General features: G+C 58.7%; 1 protein-coding gene across 1 annotated transcript in view; it reads left to right on the top strand.

Annotated features, from left to right (window-relative positions):
* Window positions 1-18,104, top strand: part of USP10 (ubiquitin specific peptidase 10) — a 67,728-nt gene that overhangs the window by 45,850 nt on the left and 3,774 nt on the right. The window contains exons 5-13 of the mRNA XM_051847334.3: window positions 5,360-5,451; window positions 5,921-6,030; window positions 6,421-6,476; window positions 6,648-6,751; window positions 10,256-10,355; window positions 10,785-10,959; window positions 12,477-12,642; window positions 14,561-14,705; window positions 16,808-16,873. Of these exons, the coding sequence (XP_051703294.1) occupies window positions 5,360-5,451; window positions 5,921-6,030; window positions 6,421-6,476; window positions 6,648-6,751; window positions 10,256-10,355; window positions 10,785-10,959; window positions 12,477-12,642; window positions 14,561-14,705; window positions 16,808-16,873 (1,014 nt within the window). The remainder of the gene's footprint in view (window positions 1-5,359; window positions 5,452-5,920; window positions 6,031-6,420; window positions 6,477-6,647; window positions 6,752-10,255; window positions 10,356-10,784; window positions 10,960-12,476; window positions 12,643-14,560; window positions 14,706-16,807; window positions 16,874-18,104) is intronic.

Here is an 18,104-nt window from a genome sequence, read left to right on the forward strand (position 1 = left end):
CATGTGGGCTCCTCGGTGGAGCTTCCTGTCCAGGAAACAGGCCACTAATACAGGGCCACGGGGAGAGGTCACTCCTGTCCAGGAGACAGGCCTCTAATACAGGGCCACGGGGAGAGGTCACTCCTGTCCAGGAGACAGGCCACTAATACAGGGCCACGGGGAGAGGTCACTCCTGTCCAGGAGACAGGCCACTAATACAGGGCCACGGGGAGAGGTCACTCCTGTCCAGGAGACAGGCCACTAATACAGGGCCACGGGGAGAGGTCACTCCTGTCCAGGAGACAGGCCTCTAATACAGGGCCACGGGGAGAGGTCACTCCTGTCCAGGAGACAGGCCTCTAATACAGGGCCACGGGGAGAGGTCACTCCTGTCCAGGAGACAGGCCTCTAATACAGGGCCACGGGGAGAGGTCACTCCTGTCCAGGAGACAGGCCACTAATACAGGGCCACGGGGAGAGGTCACTCCTGTCCAGGAGACAGGCCACTAATACAGGGCCACGGGGAGAGGTCACTCCTGTCCAGGAGACAGGCCTCTAATACAGGGCCACGGGGAGAGGTCACTCCTGTCCAGGAGACAGGCCTCTAATACAGGGCCACGGGGAGAGGTCACTCCTGTCCAGGAGACAGGCCTCTAATACAGGGCCACGGGGAGAGGTCACTCCTGTCCAGGAGACAGGCCACTAATACAGGGCCACGGGGAGAGGTCACTCCTGTCCAGGAGACAGGCCTCTAATACAGGGCCACGGGGAGAGGTCACTCCTGTCCAGGAGACAGGCCACTAATACAGGGCCACGGGGAGAGGTCACTCCTGTCCAGGAGACAGGCCACTAATACAGGGCCACGGGGAGAGGTCACTCCTGTCCAGGAGACAGGCCTCTAATACAGGGCCACGGGGAGAGGTCACTCCTGTCCAGGAGACAGGCCTCTAATACAGGGCCACGGGGAGAGGTCACTCCTGTCCAGGAGACAGGCCTCTAATACAGGGCCACGGGGAGAGGTCACTCCTGTCCAGGAGACAGGCCACTAATACAGGGCCACGGGGAGAGGTCACTCCTGTCCAGGAGACAGGCCTCTAATACAGGGCCACGGGGAGAGGTCACTCCTGTCCAGGAGACAGGCCACTAATACAGGGCCACGGGGAGAGGTCACTCCTGTCCAGGAGACAGGCCTCTAATACAGGGCCACGGGGAGAGGTCACTCCTGTCCAGGAGACAGGCCACTAATACAGGGCCACGGGGAGAGGTCACTCCTGTCCAGGAGACAGGCCTCTAATACAGGGCCACGGGGAGAGGTGGCAGGTGCGCTGTGGGAGAGCTCGGGAGGGGCTGTTGGAGTTGGCCAGGCCTGCTTGGGACCGTGAGAAGATGCTGATGACACAGAGGGACTGTATTTTGGTTTATGGAAGACTTGTTTCTAGAGAAAAATTTTCTAGAATAACAGTAGTTGTCAAGTGAAATTTGGACCGTTCAGTCTGTTTTTTCTGTTTTCTGAGTATGTAAAGATTTATTCTGCGCTTAAGAATGTTGTACCAGTGGCCGGCGCTGTGGCATAGCAGGTAAAGCCGCCGCCTGCAGTGCCAGCATCCCACATAGGCGTCACTTCAAGCCTCGGCTGCTCCTCTTCCGATCCAGCTCTCTGCTGTGGCCTGGGAAAGCAGTGGAGGATGGCCCAAGTCCTTAGGCCCCTGCACCGGCGTGGGAGACCTGGAGGAAGCTCCTGGCTCCTGGCTTCAGATGGACCCAGCTCTGGCTGTTACGGCCACCTGGGGAGTGAGCCAGCAGATGGAAGACCTCTCTCTCTGCCTCTTCTCTCTCTCCGTGTGTGTAACTCTTTCAAATAAATGAATCTTAGAAAAAGAAGAAAAGGTTGTGCCAGAGTGCTCTTTCCGAGCCTTCTGAAGACCTGGCACAACCTGGCTGGTGCGTTCCCCGGAGGTGCTGCTCTGTGCGGCTCCAGGGCTTTGGCGCTGTGCTGGGGCTGTGCCGTGTGCGATGTTGTCACTTGGACAGACCACTAGGCGATACTCAAAGCCTTGACCTTAACACCGTGGAGAGAAGCAGCAGAATTGCTCCTTGTGGCTGCCTCGCCTCTCCCTGCAGCTGGCGTTGATCTGAGGCAGAGGCTGGCGTGCAGGCTGGGGGTGCCGTCTGATCTGCTGATCCTGCGTTGGCGCCCAGGGGCTGGCGTGGGATGTCCTGTGTGCTGCTCGCCTGAGAACGTGCAGGGGGCTGTGTTCCAGGGCTGCTTTCCCAGCCAGACTTCACTGTTTCATACCTGACTCCAAATTAGTTCTCAAAACTTAACACTATGAATTCAAAGTGCTCTTTTTAAAAAATCTTTGATGACACAGCATTTCTTTCTTTTGTTGTTTTTTAAAATATTTATTTATTTGAGAGGCAGAGAGAAAGAGGGAGGTCTTCCATCTGCTGGTTCACTCCCCAGTTGGCTGCAACAGCCAGAGCTGGGCCGATCTGAAGCCAGGAGCCAGGAGCTTCTTCTGGCACTCCCACGCCGGTGCAGGGGCCCAAGGACTTGGGCATCTTCCACTGCTTTCCCAGGCCATAGCAGAGAGCTGGATCGGAAGTGGAGCGGCTGGATCCTGAACTGGCACTGCAGGTGGCGACTTTACCCACTACGCCACAGCGCTGGCTTCTGACAGTGCTATTAACCGTCATCTGGGCTTTTTTTTTTTTTTTTTAATAATTTTGTCCAAGAGAGAGAGAGAGAGAGATCTTCTGTTTGCTATTTTGCTCCCCAGAACTGGGCCAGGCTGAAGCCAGGAGCCCAAAACGCGATCCGTGTCTCTCCACGTGGGTGACAGGGACCCAAGGACCTGAGCCGTCACCTGCTGCCTCCCAGGGTATGCGTCAGCAGGAAGCTGGATTGGAAGTGGCAGAGTCAGGACTCAGAGAAGGCACGCTGAACTGGCGTGGCAGGGGCCTGGCGTTGCGACGTAGCGGGTAAGGCTGCCACCTGCAGTGCTGGCATCCCGTACAGGCGCTGGTCCAGCTGCCTGCTGATGTCCTGGAAAAAGCAACGGGACGTGGCCCAGGTGCTTGGGCCCCTACTCCCCACATGGGAGATCCGGAAGAAGCTCCTGGTTTGTCTGGCCCAGCCCTGACCGTTGCAGTCTTCCAGGGAGTGAGCCAGTGGATGGAAGATCTCCCTCCCTCTCTCTCCCTTTCTCTCTCTATAACTCTGACTTTTGAATAAGTAAATCTTTTCAAAAATAAACACATGAGAAGGCAGGTGTCTCAAGCAGTAGCTTAGCTGCTCCGCGTGTCAGCTCCCTGGTGTGTTTGGTTCTGTAGTCTCAGGGTAGTTGGCGTGGGAGAAAGTTCAGGTGTTCTGTGATGCCTGGCTTCGGCTGGCTCTTCCGCGTTCCGCAGCGGCATCTGCTGATCAGGAGTGACCGCCTCAGACACCCCCGCCCGTCCTGTCCTAGCAGGTTCTGCCTCCCGCAGCACGAAGAAGGTGAGGGGTGCCGTTTCCTCCTTCCCCCACCTGGGAACCGCAGTGCCCGGTCCTGCAGGTTCCGTGCCACTTGGCTGATGGCACACTTGCTGGTGTCTGCTTGCTGCTGTCCACGGCCCCTCTCCTGTTTGTCTGTCAGGCGTCTGCTTCCAGCCCTGCACCGGGGTTTGTGCGGTGCAAATATGTCGCGCGCTGGTCTGTGAGTGTGATGTCCTCCTTGGCGGTGTCAGCCTGTGTCTCACCAGTCTCTGAAGCTGTCTCATCGCTTCCTGAACAAGCACCCCGTCCGTTTGCCGTGTCCCAGCCAGTGAGCCTCTCCTGCTCTCTGTCGGCGCCTGGGCCCCTGCGGCCTGCTGTTGCCCTCCTAGGACCAGGCTAAGCGTTGGTCCCGACCCTTCAGCTTGGCCTGCTCTGTGTGGTGCGTAGCCGGCAAAGCTCGGTCCCTCCAGGCACTGGCCTGCACGCTCGCCTGCTGCAGGGGTCCAGGGCGGGCAGCCTGACCCAGACCGAGGCCCCTGTGTCAGGAAGGCAGCTCCTGGGTGTTACAGTTACTCACACACTTCACTGTAGCTGCTGCGTTGGTGTTTCCGTCGGAGGCATTCTGCTGTGGCGACGCTGTGTGACCTGGTGAGCAGTGTTGGTCACCCTACTGTGACCGACGCACCTGGAGTGGTGGGCGCTTGTGAGAGCAGACAGGTTAGTCAGAACCCCTGGAGGTGGACGTTCTTACGTCTGTGGGAACCTTCAAGTCGCAGAGATTTTACGGAAGCACATTAGACAGTGGGCAAGGGCCCTGCCTCTGGGCGTCGCTGGTCGCTGGGCCTGGTCCCCTCCATCTCCTCACCTGTGGGATGGAGAAGACGGTGGTGCCGCCTTGACAGGTCTGTTCCCACGGTGACGAGCAGCGCACATGGTCTCTGCTGGGTGTTGTCACACCAGGTCTCGAGACTCAGGTGTGCCTGATCTGTCACTGCAGGCCCTGGTCTGCCTCCCTGCGAGAGAGAGCAGCCGCGAGCTGTCTGTGGACACTGTGTGGGCTCTGCAGCCTGCAGGAGGGAGCGTGTGTGTGTGTGCGCGCGCGCATCTGAATTTTCCAAAGTACTTTGTTCGTTCGACTTGTACGTGAGTCTGGGACGTGGTAGCACAGCTGTGTTCTAGAAGAAAAAGGCTTTTGGTTGCGTCAGGTCCTAGGTGGATGCCAACCCCAGATGTGTCCTCAGTACAAGTAAAGGGGGCAGTGTGCTGCGGCCGCGGGCTGGCGTTCAGGGCCAGTTGCTGTTACTCAGCCGCCTTTCCGTATCGTTGGGGGAGGGGAGTGGCAGCACTCCTGCGCTGCGCTAAGGATTGGGTCTGCCAGTTAACCACTGCGGACTGGGGAGGACACGCTGCGTGGGGGGATTCGCAGCGGGAGCTAGGAACTCCGGAGTTCCTCTGCCCTGACGCGGAGGGGTGCCGCAGCCTGGATCCCAGGGGGCGGAGCTTGTTTGCAGATGGGACTTGCTGCGTGGGTTTTAGAGTGGACAGGTGGTGTCCTTCATAGCAGTCTGCTGTCCCCAAAGGACGTCGGTGCCGAGGACGGAGAGGTGAGGCCATGCGGGGTCTGCCCTGTCCCCGTTGTCTCGCGCCTGCGGGCCTCGGTGTCCGGGGCATCCCAGCTGTTCCCTGGTGCTGGCGGCGCTGCTCAGCTTCCTCCTGGGTTTGGGGAAATGTTCACGTGAAAAGGGATTTCAGCCATGATATCGTGCTTGACAGGGAGTGAAGGGCACGCGCTTCCTGTGTGTGCTTTCCTGAAGGGCTTTAGCACTGCAGTGAGGGGCCTGCGACCGTCAGTGTTGTCCACTCATGTCACTAACGTCTCAAACATGCCCCTTTGCTCTGTTGCAGAGTTACTGGAGAATGTGACGCTGATCCATAAGCCAGTGTCGCTGCAGCCTCGCGGGCTGATCAATAAAGGAAACTGGTGCTACATTAATGCTGTATCCTTCCTGGACTGTGCCCAACGCCGGCCACCGGCGCGGCTCCTCCGGGCGCCTTTCGCTTGCTGTTACCTGGTCCACCTCCCTTGTTTGTAAACAGGGTTACTCCTGAGCCCAGCTTTCCACCCACTACAAAGAGGGTTTGTTACCTGCACGTGACGGCACCAGGCAGGCTCTATTCTCACGACAACGATGCCGAGTCGTAGAGCAGTGACCCCTCCCAGCTGGAAGCCTTGCGCTGATCTGACGATCTGGGTGGAATCAAGTTCTTGACTTGATCAATCAGCTTGACCGCGTGGTCCATCCTTCCTCGGACGACACAGGGCAGTTACCCGAGTGAACACTGGGCTCGCTCCCTCCGGTGTGCACGTCCGAGTCGAGTTTGGGTTTTCTCTGCTCTGTTGTGGGCCTCGAGGCCGCTCGCTGTGTCGGTTCTGTCTCCTTCACGCTTCCTTACGCCCGTGCGCAGACGCTGCAGGCCCTGGTTGCGTGCCCGCCCATGTATCACCTGATGAAGTTCCTTCCTCTGTACTCGAAGGCGCAGAGGCCTTGCACGTCCACACCCATGATAGACAGCTTGTAAGTGGGGCTTGAAGACGGCCCGGGGCTGGGGTGCATCCTCTTTGGTAACTACTGTTGAAATAGTTTAGGGAGGTTCCTGGTTTCCCACGAAGGAGTCCTGTCATTTTTTTTAATGTGCCATTCATGGTTTTGTGTGGAGGTTCATTGGAAATAGAGTTGGAGCGTTGTTTGTCTGTGTTGCTTAGGTTGAGTAGAAGACATTTCAGTGTGTATCAGCTTAAAATGTACCAAAAGGCACGTCGAGAGCATTCAGAGTGCACCAGTGTCCCAGCATTGGTTGCCTGAGCCTGCTGTAGTCACCCTAATAGACACTCTGCTGAGCCATCAAGGCTCCCTAGTGGGGTGTTGTGGAAGACACACTGCTTAACGTTCTCCCTCCATGTTTAGTGTTCGGCTGATGAACGAGTTTACCAATATGCCGGTGCCTCCAAAACCCCGACAAGGTGAGTGCGGCTGAGGTGAGGACCCACGATGCCGTTGCATGCTGGGAGGGTGCTGCCGAGAGCAGGCTGGGTCAGCTCAGCCGCGGCTCAGACAGCTGTGGGAGGGGAGCAGGGTTTGATGGTTTGGCTTTCGTCCTAGTTAAGGCAGTCTGTGTCTGGTTTGCTTTCTAGCTCTTGGGGATAAAATCGTGAGGGACATCCGCCCTGGAGCTGCCTTTGAACCCACGTACATCTATCGACTCCTCACCGTCATCAAGTCCAGCCTGTCGGAAAAGGTTTGAGCTGTTTGCTGCCGTTGTCCGCTCACTGTCGCTGGTCCGTGCCTGCCCTCCGCCACCAGAGGGCACACTTCCTGGGAGTGCCAGAGTAGATCTGGGTTTGAGTCAGCTGCCGGCTGATGGAGCTTCTACTGTGTGCCAAGTGCCAGGGCGGGCGCTGTACGGAGGGACTGCGTCCTCACTGCGCGTGTGACGGCGTTGTCTGCTTGTCACAGGGAGCCTGGCTCTTGGGAAGGCCCTGACCAGTGTGCTGTCCCGCCTTTCAGGTGGAGTGGAGTGTGGCCCAGGAGGACGGGGACGGTCACGAGAGCTCCGTCTTCCTCGAGCTGAGGCCTCGGGCGCGCGGTGTCCTTTACCCGGATTCCTTACCATTGTGTTTGGGAGCCGGAGCACGCAGGCCTGGGAGCGTGCTGACGCGGTTCAGGAGGCATTTCTTCTTCCCTCTGGAAGGGCTTACCTGGCGCACGAGTGCCTGCGGCTGAAGGGGCGTTGAGGACGCCCTTCCACTCAGTGAGGCTCCCTGGCCTCCCGGCTCCGTCCCGGGCAGCGTCGCGGGCGACCACCAGGCAGCGTCGAGTTGCAAGCTTTTCCAGGGCCCGTTGTGCAGCTTTGGCCCTGGGAATGTGCGGTGTTGCTTGGGGTGCAGAAGGGACTCCGGTCTGTCATCTGGCCCGGAGAGCTGGCTGCTGGGGGTCACTGTGTCGTCTGCGTGGACAGATGAGAGAAGCGCGAGATGGACGACACCCAGGTGCTTGAAAAGCCAGAGGAAGGCCGGCGCCGCGGCTCATTAGGCTAATCCTCCGCCTTGCGGTGCCGGCACACCGGGTTCTAGCCCTGGTCGGGGCGCCGGATTCTGTCCCGGTTGCCCCTCTTCCAGGCCAGCTCTCTGCTGTGGCCCGAGAGTGCAGTGGAGGATGGCCCAAGTGCTTGGTCCCTGCACCCCATGGGAGACCAGGAGAAGCACCTGGCTCCTGGCTCCTGCCATCGGATCAGCGCGGTGCACCGGCTGCAGCGCGCAGGCCACGGCGGCCATTGGAGGGTGAACCAACGGCAAAGGAAGACCTTTCTCTCTGTCTCTCTCTCTCACTGTCCACTCTGCCTGTCAAAAAAAAAAGCCAGAGGAGGCCTGCCCAGCTTGGGGTGGGGCTTCCTGAGGCGGCGCCCTCAGCACTGTGCTCGGGTAGAGTTCGCTGAGGCACTGGGAGCTCTCGGGGGACTGCAGCCGGCGTGCGGTGGGCGCACTGTAGTGCTGCAGTAGAGCATGAAGCGGACCCAGAAGCGAGAAGACGCGGGGTGAGGGCTGGAGGGCACGCCGGACCCTTCTGCCGGGGCAGCCCCACAGGCCCGCCTGTGACACCCAGTGTGTTGTCTTGTGGTTGTCTTGTTTTTCTTTTTGAAGATTTACTGTTTGTTTGAACGGGTTACTGAGACAGTAGGGAGAGACAGGGATCTTCATCTGCTGGTTCACTCTCTGTGTAGCTGCACCAGCCAGGGCGGAGCTGGGCTGAAGCCAGGAGCTTCTTCTGGGCGTCCACGTGGGTGCAGGGCCCAAGCACTTGGGCCTTCTTAGGCTGCTTTCCCAGGCCGTTAGCAGGGAGCAGGATTGGAAGTCGGGCAGCTGGGACACAAGCGGCACCCGTACAGGCTGCCTCACAGAGCGACGGCTTCACCCGCCGGGCCTCAGCGGCAGCTCCGCGTGTTGTGTGCCAGGCAAGCCGGTCGGAGACTTGGCGCCCTGGGTTTTCTCGGGAGGGGAGTCCCACGAGTGCCCCTCCCTGCTTGAAGCAGAACGCCACGGTCGCGGGAGGAAGCGCGAGCACACTGCTTGCACACACAGGGTGGGCGCAGTCTCTTCACGGTTCTCGGAACGGCAGGGACTCTGCTGAACTCCAGGTTCTCAGGCCGAGGCCTTTCCAGAGAGGGCAGCCCCGGGCCAGAGCTCGGCCGTGTGGGCTGTGCCCGTGGTCCCTGTCGGGGAGTGCAGATAAACCCCTGCGCAGCTCCCCGGGGCCCGGCAGCAGGGAACGTGCTGACCCCGGGAGCGTGGTCTGCGCTGAGGAAGGAATCGCGAACTCCTGATAAACTGCAGAGTCAGACACAGCAGTGGGGTGGGGAGCTGGCGCGACTCCTGGGAGCCTGCTGCTCTGTGCCTCTGTACAGAACAGCTCAGCCTTTTTTTTTTTTTTTTTTTTTTTTTTTTTTTTAAGATTTCTTTATTTGAAAGGCAGAGAGACAGAGGCAGAGAGAGAGAGAGAGAGAGAGGTCTTCATCCAGTGGTTCACTCCCAGATGGCTGCAGTCGATGGAGCTGGGCCGATCTGACCAGGAGCCAGGAGCTTCTTCCTGGTCCCTGACAGAGGCGCAGGGGCCCCAGCACTCGGGCTTCTGCTGCTTTCCTAGGCCACCGCAGGGAGCTGGGTGAGAAGTGGAGCAGCCAGGACTGGAACCAGCGCCCATACGGGATGCCGGCCCCGCAGGTGGCGCGTTACCTGCTGCACCACAGCGCCGGCCCCTGAGTCTTTGTTTATTCATTTGAAGGCAGAGTGACAAGAAGAGGAGGACACAGAAACCTTTCGTGTGCTGGTTCACTCCTCACCTGGCCGCAATGGCCGGAGCTGGGCCGGACCAAAAACGAGAGCCTGGAACTCCATGTCTCGCACGTGGGTCGCAGGGGTTCAGATACTTGCACCATTGGCAAGGAGCTGGGCTGGAAATGGAGCCGCTGGCCCTCTATGGGATGCTGGCTTAGCCTGCTGCACCACAGCGCCAGCCCTAGCAGCTGGACGTTTCTCACATACGTCGTGAGTCCTTTCTCTCGTAGGTGCCTGTCAGAGACAGGAGAGGACGTACGGGCTGCTGACGTCATAGCTCCTCCTGAACACCCATCTCGGGGGTGTACGGGGGGTGGCACCAGGCACCTGGTTCCTGGTCTTCGACTTCATTTAAGCAAAAAAGAAACTATTTATTTTAAAAGATCTATTTATTTGAAAGAGATTGATCCGGCATCCTCTGGTTCACGCCGCATCCCTGGCTCGCTCCCCGAGTGGCTGCAGCAGTCCCCCAGGTGGCTGGCACGGCCCAAGCACTTGAGCCGTCACCTGCTGCCTTCCTCAGCTAGCCGGGCAGGCTGAGTTGGAAGCACAGTAACCGGGCTCAGACTCCCACTGTGACAGGGGCGCCAGTTCCCTGCGGCAGCCTAACCTAACCTGCCCCTCTCCAGCCTTTTAATTTTTTTCTTCATTTAAATACCATTTTTGCTATAAGGTATAAATAGTGTGGAAACTATGGAAAAAGCAAAAACCAAGAAGCTAACGGTGGCGTCGCTTGCCCCACGGCTCAGTGTGCCTCGTGTCCCCAGGCCCTCAGCTCTGCAGAGGCCAGTTTTCGGAAGTACTTTGTGTGTAGGCTTAAGAATCGCAGTGGAGGCGCGGTTTGCGGCGGGGGAGCCGGGCCCGCAGGCCGCGGGCATGCGGCTGACACCGGGGTGCTCGTGTGCCCCCAGGGCCGGCAGGAGGACGCGGAGGAGTACCTGGGCTTCATCCTCAACGGGCTGCACGAGGAGATGCTGGGCCTCAAGAAGCTGCTGGCGGCGCACGGCGAGCGTGAGTCCCGCGGGAGCCAGGGCCCTCCCCCGCGAGCGGTGTCTCCACGCGTGCCCCTCGCTTGTGTGTAGGCCCCTCCCCCAACAGCCAGAATTCACGGGCTCGCTCGGTGGTGGGGCTCCGGTTACCTGTGCATCGCCTGCCGCACGCGCGCGGCGTGTGTGCGGTCTCCTCGGCTGGTCGGGAATCGAGTCCCGTGGTGCTGAGGCGCGTCCTGGGAAGCCAGAGGTGGCCGCACCGCGCGGCCTGGTCTGCAGACCGCCCTGCGTCTCTCCGAGGTCTTGTGGTGCTGGCTTGGCCGCTGCCCTGCTGGTGGCGGCCCTGCATGGGCAGCGCCCTGGCCTCCTCCTGCAGCCACGCAGGCTCCCGGCTTGCTCGCTTCCTGTGGTCTTTGCTGCAAGCAGTCGCCTGAGCAGACTCTCCTTTCAGAGCTGGCCATTCCCAATGGGCCCAGAAGCCGCCCCGGGACCCAGGAGCAGGAGGAAGAAGGCGAAGGCAGTGAGGAGGAGTGGGAGCAGGTGGGCCCCAGGAACAAGACCTCGGTCACCCGGCAGGCCGACTTTGTTCAGACGCCCATCACCTGCATTTTCGGTGGACACATCAGGTTTGTGCTTTTCGGGGACAGCGGGTCTGGGCGTTGCTGTGCTGCCAGGGGATGAAGGGCCTGAGCCGGGGGGGGGGGGTCTCTGCTCCTGTGCGCCACTCCTCAGCTGTTTCAGAGGCCAGATGGAAGGCGTCAGCGTCCACTCGCTTGCCCTGAGGGCTCTGTCGTGGCCGCCAGCCTCAGCCTCTGTGTTGTCTTTGTGGTCATGGTTGTTAGTATTTCTTTTTGAAAAATGGTAAAGTGGGGGCCGTTGCTGTGGTACAGCCAGTAAAGCCAAAGCATGCAGTGCTGGCATCCAATATGAGCGCCAGTTCCTGTCCGACGCCCCACTTCCGATCCAGTGCTGTAGAATGCGCCTGGGAAGGCAGTGGAAGGGGGCCCGCGAGCCTGGGCCCCTGCACCCACGCGGGAGGCCCAGAACAAGCCCCTGGCTTCGGATTGGCTGTTGCGGCCATTTGTAGAGTAAACCAGTGGATGGAAGACCTCTCTCTTTCTCTGTCTTTCCTGTGTCACTCTGCCCTTCAAATAAATAAATGAATCTTCTAAGACGTGGTAAAGTAGAGGGAAGGAAACCTTATAGGTCCCCAGCTCTCTGGTCGTCAGCCACAGTTCTTTATTCAGACCAGTTGAAAGACTTTCTTCCAAGATTTGGCTTTCTGGTTTTTCTGTTTTGTTGTGTTTTGAGAAAACACGGGATCTCGGAGACCGGAGCCCACTTGTCAGTGTCTTCGCTGGCTCTCACTGCTGGTTCCCCACTGTGCCTTTCTGAAACTCCTGGGCCTGCCACACTCAGATCTTTGCATTCCAGAGCAAAGATTTGCTCTGTTGACCCTGGGTACAGGAGCTGGCCGCATGGTCTTGGCAGCCTCTGTTGGGCAGAGCCCAGGCACCTGGCCACACCTGCTGGCCCCTCACTGCAGACTGCCGAGCGCTTGTCGAGCTCCCACGGAGACATGGACACACTGTTGTCACTTGGAAAAACTTGGATAAAACGAGATGGAAAACCAGCCGAGAAAACAAGGCTGGGCCAGCACCCTTCCTGGAAGGCTGTAACCCTTTTCTCCGGGAATGCAGTGCTAACTTGTTTTTATCACACTCGTCCTACGCCCCCACTGTCTGTAAGTCACTTTTTATAGGGGGAAAATGCCATTAAAAATAGGCGGCTCACGCTGGGGTTTCCTGTGTGCTGGAACAGCTGAGACTTGAAAGGAGCCACCTGGAGGCCGTGGAGGGGCTCACGTGTGTTACCTGTGCAGGGGACACAGCGTGCAGGAGGGGACGCACGGAGCACTTGAGCTGGGAAGGTTATCCCTGGTAGCTGTAGTCACTAGAAATGTGTAGGCAGTGGAGTGTAGCGGAATTATTTTTAAGTTCATGATTTGTTGCTTTTCTGTTCTCTGGTCTTAGAGTAAAACTGAATAATCTGATCTCCCATGTTTATTCCTCTTCTGGTTCATCTTAAGGGAAAATGGTAGGCAGTGGTCTCCTGAGTTTTCTGTTTTGCTTTCCATTCTCAGGTCTGTGGTTTACCAGCAGAGTTCGAAAGAATCGGCCACTCTGCAGCCCTTCTTCACGCTGCAGCTGGACATCCAGTCCGACAAGATACGCACAGTCCAGGACGCCCTGGAGAGCCTGGTGGCCAGGGAGTCTGTCCAAGGGTACACCACAAAAACCAAACAAGAGGTACACTCACCGTGGACCTTGAACCCCGTGTGCCGAACACTGTGGCTTGGGAATCGGCGGTGGCATTGAGCTCTGCTGAGCTCTGGACTGAACGTTCCCACGGTTCCAGAATGAGCCCAGCAGTGCTCCCGCCCCTCCGCACTCGCTGGCCCCGAGCTGCCGTCTGACCGTCTCGGGACTCAGTACTGCCCGTCCCGGAGTCTGGGACACTTACTCCAGTCCATGATCTGGAGTACAGTTGTTAATAGATGGGTTAGGATAAAAGGAGTTTTAAACACTTGTTTTGTATTTATGATAGATCTTTAAGGGCACTGAAAAATAGAAAAGTGTGCCGACACCTGTGTCCTCCGGTTTCCTGTGAGAAAGAGGACGCCTCGAGGCTCCATCCTCAGTGGTGGCGGGGCAGAGGACAGCCGTGTGTCCTTGTCAGCACAGCCAGGCTCCGCCCTGTGTGGCTCCGGCAGGGAGCGCTCAGAGGTGTGCTGGGGAAGGGGCAGGCGTGCAGCTTGTGGGCAGTGTGTACTGGCCCCGGGAGAGACGCAGTGGCCCGGCTCAGAAAGACTGCGCTGTGCCCCCGGCGTGCGAGCGCAGAGCCGGCATAGAGGGTCCCACTGCATCCCGTGAGGCCCGGCTCTCGGGATCTGCAGGAGTTAGCCCAGTCTCCGCTGTGTCTCCTGACTTGCTTCTCACGGGTGATTTTGTTTGAAAAATAAACATGGTAGGAGCCAAAGACAGAAACGTGGCTGCTGGCTTAAGGGAGGACACTGAGAGAGTCTGGCGCTGGGACCTCACGGGGGGCGGGGCAGGGTTTGTGTCGGGGCAGCCGTGGCTGGCTGTGGGCTCCCTGCTGCGGCAGCTGTGACCCCTGGAGAGGGCTCCCTGCCCTCCTGTGGTGTGTGCTTCTCCTCCCCTGGCCCTTGCCGGTCACATCAGGACTGCAGGGGTGGAGCGGGCAGGCCTGAGACGGCCGCAGTGAGTGTGCCAGGCCAGGGCAGTTCTCCCGGACAGCCCGTGTGCCAGAGGCCGCCGCGGGAGCCTGTAGTGCTGGACGTGGTGGTATGTGTGCACCACGAGACCACGAGCCTTGGAACGCAGCGGGTGAGGAGAGACTGGACAGCTTGGATGGATGTACATAGAAAAGGCAAATAGCATGAGATTTTTCTGAAATTTATCTTCTAAATCCTGGGTTAATTTTACTGGATTTTTAGGTCAAACACTTTTTTCTGTGGGAACGTGTGAAGGAGGGCTTACAGAGTACCTGCTGTGTGGAGCATGTCCGGTTGTGCTGGGCGATAAGAAAGTACGCCTCGAGTTGCTAGAAACCCAGCGTGCACACTTGGGGGTGTGGGGTTAGGCATTTCAGGAGTGGCAGGAAGTGGTGCAGCTTGAGATCCCGAAGCCCACACAGCGTCCCGGAGGTGACGTGATCCAGCCTCTCTCAGAGCGAGGGCCTGGCGTCGGCTGCCCTTCCCTTAGCCAGCTGAGAGGTGGCTGGGACGTGGCGGTGGGTGAGTGCAGCCAGTGCGGGGCATGGTCTGTCTCCCTGAGGCTTGATGCCCTGGGAGACGCAGCCAGGCCCCTCTAGAGTCCCGATACTGTTTCTGTGTCCCGTGTGCTGCCTTCTTACTGTCACTTTCAAGTGTCTGTCCCCCACATATGAGCCCGTGACAGTTCCTGCAGAGCAGGCGAACACGAGTAATGGAGGTACTGCTGGCTGTCATTCAGGCCCCAGAGTGGAGTCCTGCCGTGAGCTCCCTGCTGGTTTGGGGGTGGTGCTTTCTAGGGAGAGCCAGGGCGGAAGCTTGGGAGCTTCCGGCTGCAGGGAAGGGTGGGAGACTCGCGCCGTGGGGCTGGCTCGGACGGGCGTCTGTTGCTCCCGGCCGTCCAGCGCGTCCTGGTGTGCTCTGTGCCTTGTCAGGTGGAGATAAGTCGGAGAGTGACTCTGGAGAAGCTCCCGCCTGTTCTCGTGCTGCACCTGAAACGATTTGTGTACGAGAAGACGGGTGGCTGTCAGAAGCTGATCAAAAATATTGACTATCCTGTGGACTTGGAGATCAGTAAAGGTAATGGCTCAGGAGCGAGTCGTGTGCGGGCTGCGCCCCTGCGGGCCAGCAAGCTCAGCTCGGCGCTGGCGCTGGCGCTGCGCAGGGCCGTGTTAGGAAGCTGGCTGGTCCTTTTGTAAGAAGTCTTCTCTTGTTTCAGTAGAACTTTACATTAAAGTTCTCATTAAAAGCTAGATAAAAGGTAGGCAAAGTTGAAACAATCCTGTAATCTCTGTAGATAAAACAGGCTTTGTACATCAAAAGAGCAGTTTTCTATAAGCATTTTTGACAGGTTTTTCAGAACCATGTGTGCAATTTTTCAGCAAAGATTGGCTTGTGAAGGCAGCGGGATAGTGATACAGATAGCCACTGGTGCGCGGCCCAGATGCCTGCAGCCGCCGGGCTAAGCTACCCTGAAGCCAGGGGCCAGAAGCTCCATCCCGTTCGCTCCCTTGGCCTCGTCTGCTGCCTGCCCAGCTGACTCAGCAGGAAGCAGGGTCCGTGGCAGAGCGGCCGGAACTTGCCGAAGCCGGCTCCCAGTTCCACGGGGCAGCCTGACCACCACGTCCCAGCACCTGCCCTGTCGTAAGCATTTTATGAGTGAGTAGAATGTGATAATTTCCCTCGTAGGAGGTACTGACGCCTGCGGGACAGGCCTGGTCAAATGGACACCGGTGAATTTGGACGCTTTCTGTAGACTGGCAGTTCCTTCTGCCCTCTGGTGTCCGCAGGCAGTCAGGCCTCAGCAGGTCTGGCACATTTGAAGTTCTCCTGATAACAGCACAGCTTGAGGGAAAACTGGAAAGCCTCAGAGCTGTGGGACGTGCGTGGGGCGTGCCTGGGGCTTGCCTGGGAATGTGACGCCCAGACTGGCAGGGGACCTGGGCAACAGGTGGGGACACCGCCGTCCCTCTGCATCTGGGAGGAGCAAGCCGCAGCGTGGAGGCTCCCTCCCCCAGCACAGCGCCCACACCTGTTCCCCGGACTTCCCAGTGCAGGTGACTGAGTTGCTGCCGGCCTCTGTGTGTGGTCAGCTTCCTTGTACCCTAGGGACCCTGCCCAGAGGCACTTGGGAAGGGGCGTGTGCTTGGCCCGCTGGCTCCCACGTCCTGCGTGGGAGTGCCTGGGTTTGATTCCCGGCTCCGGCCTCCACCGTCCTGCTAACCCAGAGCTCAAAGCAGGCAGCTGTGGTGGCTCACGTGATTGTTCCTGCCAGGCACTTGGGAGACCTGGGTGTTTCTGGTTCCTGGCTTCCTCCCAGCCCCGTCCTGGCTGCTGGGGCCTTGACCTCTCTATGCCTCTCAAGTAAATATATAAAAGTTGAAGAAAGTTCAGGAGACCGTACCTGATTTGTTGATACACGTTTTCTGTGAACTTCCAGAAGCCCCTCGTGCTGCCGTCAGTTTCAGATGCGGGCAGTGTCTTCCAGGCCCGCTCGCGGAGCCCCGACTCGGCCAGCAGGCGCTGCTGCTGGGCCCGTTTTCCCGCGCGGCTCCTCTTGGATCTGCAGCCGGGACCTCGCCCTCGGCAGCAGGCCTTCTGATCCCATTTGAGGACCAGGGAAGGAGGGAAGGAGGCCGGGGCATCGGCTTGTGCGGATCATCCTTCCCGCCTGCTCTGTCTCTCGGGAAACCTGGGGCCAGCCTCGCCAGAGGCCTCCCCGGCCACAGCCCGCCCCTGCCCCCCGCCCCCCGCCCCTGCCCGCTGGGGGCTTGGGAAGGGTGTTTTTGTATCAGCTGCCTTCCGAGAAACCGCATCGGAGAAGGGACATGGGGACACAGTGCAAAGCCCTTGGGTTTTCTGGGACAGGTTGGTTGGTTGCTGTGTTTCTCCGTGTTTGGCACCTCCGTGCTCAGGGATTCTCCGAGGAAGCCGCACGGGGACGGTGCGCTGCTCACGTCCTCCCCGAGCCGCTGGCTTGTGCGCTGGGCGTGTTAGTACGCATTGCTCGGCGCTTGGCGTCGTGGACCAGTGTTTATGCCAGCAGAGGGTGGAGTTCTGTTTCGTTCCTGGTCTGCGGGGCGGTTTACTTGATCGGGTGCGTGTTAGCCGTGTGTTTGGGCTGTCCTGAGCCTTCTGTAAGTGCCCCTATGGATTGGAGCTGTTAATATTTTGTTTTTCAGAACTGCTTTCTCCAGGGGTTAAAAACAAGAATTTTAAATGCCACAGAACCTATAGGCTGTTTGCAGGTAAGTGACACGTGTGACCTGCTCCTTACTACAGCAGTGATAAGGTGTGTCCCCAGCCACTGGGGCTGCGATGCCGCCTCCTGGATTAGTCAGCCTGGAGGGCTTTGTAAGGCACTGAGTCGTTTGAGAGCGTTCCTCTCATCTGAAATTCAGTGCTTGGGATTGCACCAGTGTCACTGAGGCCCTGAGCTGAGCCAGCGTCCACACCCTCTCCCAGTGCGCGTTCTCTGGCCAGAGGCGGCCTTGCTGGTCACCTGAGGACAGGTCTGCGCTGTGGCCGCTGCTGTGGTGTCTGTACCCGGCCCGGTGAGGTGGGTGCAGCCCGAGCTGCTGCTCCTGCTCTCGTCACTGGTGCTGGCAGCGATGCTTACAGGGTGCCTGGACCTCACAGGTCCCTGGCTGCCAGACACCCCAGGGAGACATGGGCAGCCCTCGGGAGGGCACATGTGCCCCTGCCCGAGAGCCTGCCCAGCCTGCCCAGCTCCTGGCTTCTGCAGTGCCACGTCTTCCAAGTTTCTGCCTTTCTTCTGTCTTCCCTACTGTCCATCTTTCTCTCCTTTTGATTAATTTACTTGAAAGAGTTACACACGGTGAGATGGAGAGTCAGAGAGGGAGGTCTTTCTTCCATCCACTGGTTCACTTCCCAGATGGCCACAATGGCCGGAGCCGAACCAGTCTGAAGCCAGGAGCTTCTTCCAGGTCTCCCACATGGGTGCAGGGGCCCAAGGACCTGGGCCATCTTCCACAGCGTTCCCAGGCCACAGCAGAGAGCTGGATCGGAAGTGGAGCAGCCGGCACTTGAACTGACCCATCCCTCTTATAATCTTACTTTTGAATGCCCTTGAGTCTTGCTTTAAAAATTTATTTTTATTTATCTGATAGGCAGAGAGAGCGCGAGAGGGCTCTCTTCCTGGTTCATTCTCTAAATCCACTTGACAGCTGAGGCCAGGCTGAGGCTGACCGCAGGAGCTGGGGATCTGGGTCTCCCACGGCACCGGCAGGGCCCAGTGTCTTGAGCCATCACTGCTGCCCCTGTGCCTTAGCAGGAAGCTGGAGTCAGGAGCCAGAGGTGGTGTTGGCCCCAGGCCCTGCAGGGTGGGGCGCAGCGTTCACCACGGCCCCAGGTGCCTGCCCGAGACTTCCGTTGTTGCCGTTTGCGGCAGTGTTGGCTTTTCTGGCCATTTTTGTGGCATTTATTGAACTTGCGTACTAGAGCCCTTTTGTATATCAG

Source organism: Oryctolagus cuniculus, chromosome 18 (assembly GCF_051225735.1).
Source record: "Oryctolagus cuniculus isolate XC-2025 breed Fujian yellow rabbit chromosome 18, ASM5122573v1, whole genome shotgun sequence".
Lineage (NCBI taxonomy): Eukaryota > Metazoa > Chordata > Mammalia > Lagomorpha > Leporidae > Oryctolagus > Oryctolagus cuniculus.